Here is a 5,809-nt window from a genome sequence, read left to right on the forward strand (position 1 = left end):
GTTTTTAATTTTTCTTTAATTTATCATAATTTTTTATTTATTTTATTTTTTGTTAGTTTTCTAATTTTTGTTTTATTCGGAATAGTTTAATTTATCAATTAGTTCAGTTGTATAAATCATAAAATTAAAATTTTCTTAGAAGCACTGCACTTAGAAGAAACTGCAATTAMTTTTCTAAAACTATTTTTGTAATAGCGCAAATGAAATTAATTGTTGAACAATTTCATTATAAATATCTCTTCAAAGTATTTATTTTATATTTTGTTCAATCCCGTATTTTCGCCTTTAGATGTCTCGTATCTAAACTGTTCGACGTMTGTCCACGCAGCACCGTGGAAGAGATGGAACAGCAGGAAGAAGTACGCGTTGCTTGGGGTTCGGGCATTGCTGGTCATGTGGCCGAGAGCGGTGAACCAGTTAATATACCAGATGCATATCAGGTAAGCAATTGGAAATTTTAAAGAAAATGCAAGGACATAATATTGATAGTTAAGTTTTTTGAATCAGAGATAATATAATAATCTGATACTTCAAAATTGGGTTATATTCTAAAAGAAAAAAAAAATATATATAAATTTATTTACATTTTATAGGGTATTTGTTTTGTAGGTATAGAACTCTGTTTTCAAAGAAAATATTGAAAAAAATGTTATGACATTTCCAGTTTGGATAAAATTTGATCACTGCGATTAAATCTTAGGAAGCTTAATGAGTTAGTTCCTACTGTTTATACTTTTTACAGCCTAATCTCCGCACTGTTTGCAATATAAATGTCAAAACATGGGTTAGCCATCACAGCTATTTTGACAACCATGCCTCCAGGAAAATCTATATATTTTATATATGAATAGCGATAATTTTGTGAAAGATCTTAATTTGTTTCTACTTCGACGTACAATAAGTTTGAAAGTCTAAACGACATAAATACATGCATTAAAAAGTTGAATTTCATCCCATAAATAACTCTTCAACTCAGTTTTGCTTACTCACATATGTTTTCCTCTTATACCATATGAATGTACCAGTTAAGTATTTCGTGCGCATTTGTGTACTTTTATCGCTACTTCCGTTGTSACACCATGTGCATCATTAATCATATTTATACGAGCGGCAATTTTGATTTACGAATCAAAGTAAAATTTAAACAGCTCAAAGTTCCGGTCAGTGACTATTTGTCAGCAGCAACTTTTCGATTTCTTCACTAAGAAGTCGTAGTAAGGAAACGAAATAAAATGCAGCAGCAAGCTACATTTACATTATTGCGTATACAAACTGGCATTACTTGTCGGCAGGAAAGCGTGTGCAACTCTTTGGCTCAGCAAAGAAATATTTTCAACTGCTTGCTACTTCCGGCGCATTTTACGGTATTTCACAAGCAGAGGTACAAGAAAGATTAATGATAGATTTTAATTTTTTACATTTCACTTGCTTACAATTCTTGGTTGCACTGCCTTGGCCGGAACACTGTSCAAGTATGTTATATAATGTGTTGAATTGTAAAGCTTTGGTAAGTGCTTAGCTAGCTTAACGAGTTCAGTCGTCAGTGCTTTTAGCAATTAATCTTCTGATGTTAGAAGTTCGAAAATGTACGCATAAGTGTTGTGATAATATATTTTGAAGTACTGAAACTTTTACGTCAAAAGAAAATAAGAATTTTTTTATTTTGTAAAGTAGTGAGCGAAATGAGTAAAGAGCATAGAATTTTTAGGGTTACATTGCTTGACGATTGGAATTAATTTAGCATACATGTGTAGGGTAAAAATCGAGCCAAAATTCCCTGTTCTCTCTCTCATTTTTAGGGTTACATTGCTTGACGATTGGAATTAATTTAGCATACAAGTGTAGTGTAAAAATTTACCCAAATTTCCCTGCTCTCACGGCTTTTTCTTTTCGTAAGGCAGAAGGCCAATTGGGGAATTACCGCTTATAGCTAATATTAAATCGCTGGATTCTGTTCGGTAGGCTGATGCAGCTCTGAGGGCTGCGATGCGGTGGACTTCATATAATAGGACGCTGATTGTGGTCGACATTAGAAGCTCCCCTTTTCTTAGCTAGATCATACTATATTGGCCATTGGTCTGCTGAGTTCGAAGGTGATTTTCGCTGCCTTTCCTGCGGCATACCGAATCTGTACCCAAAAGGTTAGTTTGGGGTCCAGTCTTACCACTAGGTAGTGCCTTTTGTGTCCTAAGAATATCCGTAGTCGTTTGCAAACTTACTTTTAGGGGTATGTTCTTATTAATTGGCAGTAGCAGATCTGGTTTTGCAGTAGCGAGCTGGAGGTTGTTTGAGTCGAATACAAGTTATTCAATTATAAAAGCCTTGAGAACGGATTACAATTTTTTAGTAGCTCTTTCTAACTTTGATAAACCTTGCTGAAATCTAAAATCAGCTTTTGTGCTGTTTACTTGATTATTCGAGTTCAATATTGATGAATAAACAGTTAACTCGCCACAGACAACAACGCTTTATCATTCTTATGAATAATCTCAAACACTTGCTTGCACAACGTGGAGCTAAACGTGAGAATATTAAACATATAGTCATACACTAGATATAGTCATAGATAGATAGATGGGCAATATTAAAAACAATAATGATAAGCAAGCAATAATAAAATGTAACACTCCATCAAACAGTGCTAAAGCCAATCGGTGCTGCTGATGATGAAAGCAAAGCAAATACAAATTTCGCATTAAGACATTCTGACTATGTGGTAATATTTTAATACTTACATATATATTTATATACCTACATAMATATGTACACATATAATATTAATCTATAAACATCTTTCTGCATATTTATATATRTATCACCACGTTATAAATACTCAAAATTCAAGCAGCGCTGATARCGTTATCGACCGCTATTCACTCGTGATTATGATGAAGCTGTTGAGAGCGTCATCCATTTACATTTCTACGTATCATACCACATGTATGGGTATATATGCGCGTATGTGTGTCTTTTTTTAATACTGCAACATTTTCACTTTACACTGCGTGAGTAATTGGCTTTTCTCTGAATGCAGTGTGCCGTGCATGACGATTACCTACTTACTTTCTTGATTGGCTATAAGCACATGCCCGAAAGTGTGCCGTAGTCGGCCGGTTGCCGGTTGGTTGGAAGGAAATGAGTTAAATGCGGGGAATATTACAGGAAAATAATAAACCGATATCAATTATACACTTTACACATTAATTATATTGTCACTCAGCGCAATTCTTAATAAGTGGGAAGTGTCTTGTTAAGTATAGTAAATGCATTTATTCCAAACGGCGGTGAGCGTCAGCTGACTGGCTGGCAAAATAGACAAGAAAAAACTTTAACTTCGCTTGCATCGAGTCTATAATTTTACTCTTCACCAATAGAAAATATTCGAGTACATTGATCAGTCAGTTTGTATGGCAACTATATGCTAAAGTAACTCGATCTGAACAATTTCTTCCGAGAGCGCTTTATTGTCTTAGAATTATCAGATCCAAGAAAAATTTCGTTAAAATTTCCGGTGAAATGAAAAAGTTTTCTATACAAGCACTAGATTCTGAATGTTTCCAAGCCGTTCCGGCGCGGGAGCAGCTTTTTGGTTGAAAAGGACAGGTGAAAATTTCAAAGCCGTATCTCAAAAACTGAGGACTACWTTGTATATATACATTTAGCTYATCKTACTGATAATTTATATATGGTCACCTAAAATGCAAWACATRCAGATACAATAAYCAATGTACTTATAACCATTGTATAAGGAAAACCCTAATTTGTGTGTATGATAACCAGTGTATAACCAATTTATAACCAAAACTCAAATGTGGTTTCAATATTTATGGTTTCTATTGTGAAAAGCGAAGTAACGTTATTTTATATTTTGGGTGGCGATATGTATTTTATAGGGTCACTTTTCGGTAAGCTTCGCCGATCGTTCAGGTCATGGTAACTAACTGTTCAGTTACATTCCAGTATCATAAAGAGCGTTCACAATCCTTGCATATAATTGTAGTTTCCAAAATTTTATGACTTTATATACATATATTATTTCTAAGAAAATCTATTACCATTTAATTATTATTATATTATAGTTCAGTYATTAGTTTATAAACATTTTTTATATTTAACTACTAAACCTTTACTTCTCATTTCCACTTATGCCATTCAYAGGACGAGCGCTTCAATGGCGAAATTGACAGCATAACCGGCTATCGAACGAAGGCACTGCTCTGTATGCCCATTAAGGATTCATCAGGTGACGTAATCGGTGTGGCGCAGGTCATTAATAAATTAAATGGTGAATGCTTCACTGAGGCCGATGAGAAGGTAAGCAAGTCGCGAACTGATAAGCAATAAACTTTTATATGAAGAAACTCACCAAGTTAAGGGGGTAAGCGGGCGCATAAGGCAAAGTGACAGTAAATAACTGTGCTAAATTCAGCCGCGATGCAAGAACTACTAATTTGAAATATATGTGGTAAATAGTGGATTATATGTATGTGTCAACTATATACATGTACAGATAAATATATATATTTACAAATATGTCACGCAGCTTTCAATTTCTCAGCACACAGTCTTAAATTTTTTATGRCGCTCACTTGTTGTGCACCATTTTATTATGCGCTATTTTCCTCCATGTCACACATGCATACACACACGGCGTACAATAACAACGAGCGTATGGCCTTTTACTTGCTGGTGGCAGCACCACAAACGCTGCGAGCGAATTGTTGCGAACTTCTCACATTCCAGCACATTAACCATTTTCCGGTCGATTCCTTTCATCGGTTGCGCGCTTTGTTGGCCACAACGCTCGATGCTACGCGCGCGTAAAATGCGAACTTGTCTTCAAAGAAACTTTATCGCCTTATTTGTCTTTGGGTGTAATGGTGTAATGTTTTCRTTTTTATTGGCGCTGGAAAATCTCAAAAGACAACTTTCTTTTAACAACTTTGTCGCACTTAAAATTTAATTTCGTCACTAAAAGTTTGCCATTCTCTGGCTGACACGTGGTCACATGGCCGCAAGTGGAGCGCTGCAGTAYGAAGTAGTTGGCCATGTTAGAGAATTTTACTAGTCAATTAAGTTTTATAGTCAAACAGTATTTGAAAAGGAGAAACAATTTTTAGAAGTTGGTGCATAAATTAAAATTTTATAACGGTAGTTGGTACAGCAGAATTAATAATAGTAAATAATATTAATTTAACTTTTATGAATATTTAATGCAGTGTCAAAATCACGTTTTACTCTTCATTTCGCCATCTCTTTCTCTATCACCCTCTTTCCACTACAATATCTCTCTATTGCCTGCTCTCTTCAGGTGTTTGCCTCTTACTTGCAATTCTGCGGCATCGGTTTGCGTAACGCTCAACTTTACGAGAAATCCCAACTGGAAATMAAACGCAATCAGGTCTTACTCGATTTGGCGCGTATGATCTTCGAGGAGCAGAGCACCATTGAGCATATGGTATTCCGTATACTAACACACATGCAAAGTCTTATACAGTGCCAGCGTGTGCAGATCTTGTTGTTGCACGAGGCTTCGAAGGGCAGCTTCTCGCGTGTGTTCGATTTTGAAGCGAATGATCTCAGTGAAGAGGAGAATACGTCACGTACGAGTCCGCATGAGTCACGATTCCCCATCAATGTGGGCATCACCGGCTATGTGGCCACAACTGGTGAGGTAAGTGAACTGGTGTTGCATCATGTTTTATTATTTTCAAATTTGTATTAGTTGTGAATGAACTTAAACGMAATGCAGGGTTGTCGTGTAATTTTTTTAGTTAACATAATTAATTTATTTTAATTAAAATAATTT

General features: G+C 35.3%; 1 protein-coding gene across 1 annotated transcript in view; it reads left to right on the forward strand.

Annotated features, from left to right (window-relative positions):
- The window catches only part of LOC108969093 (dual 3',5'-cyclic-AMP and -GMP phosphodiesterase 11-like), a gene marked incomplete in the record, with an annotated part of 25,583 nt that overhangs the window by 9,944 nt on the left and 9,830 nt on the right, over positions 1-5,809 (forward strand). The window contains 3 exon segments of the mRNA XM_018933605.1: positions 291-440; positions 4,159-4,314; positions 5,312-5,674. Of these exon segments, the coding sequence (XP_018789150.1) occupies positions 291-440; positions 4,159-4,314; positions 5,312-5,674 (669 nt within the window).

Source organism: Bactrocera latifrons, unplaced genomic scaffold, assembly GCF_001853355.1.
Source record: "Bactrocera latifrons isolate USDA-ARS-PBARC rearing strain unplaced genomic scaffold, ASM185335v1 scaffold_24, whole genome shotgun sequence".
Lineage (NCBI taxonomy): Eukaryota > Metazoa > Arthropoda > Insecta > Diptera > Tephritidae > Bactrocera > Bactrocera latifrons.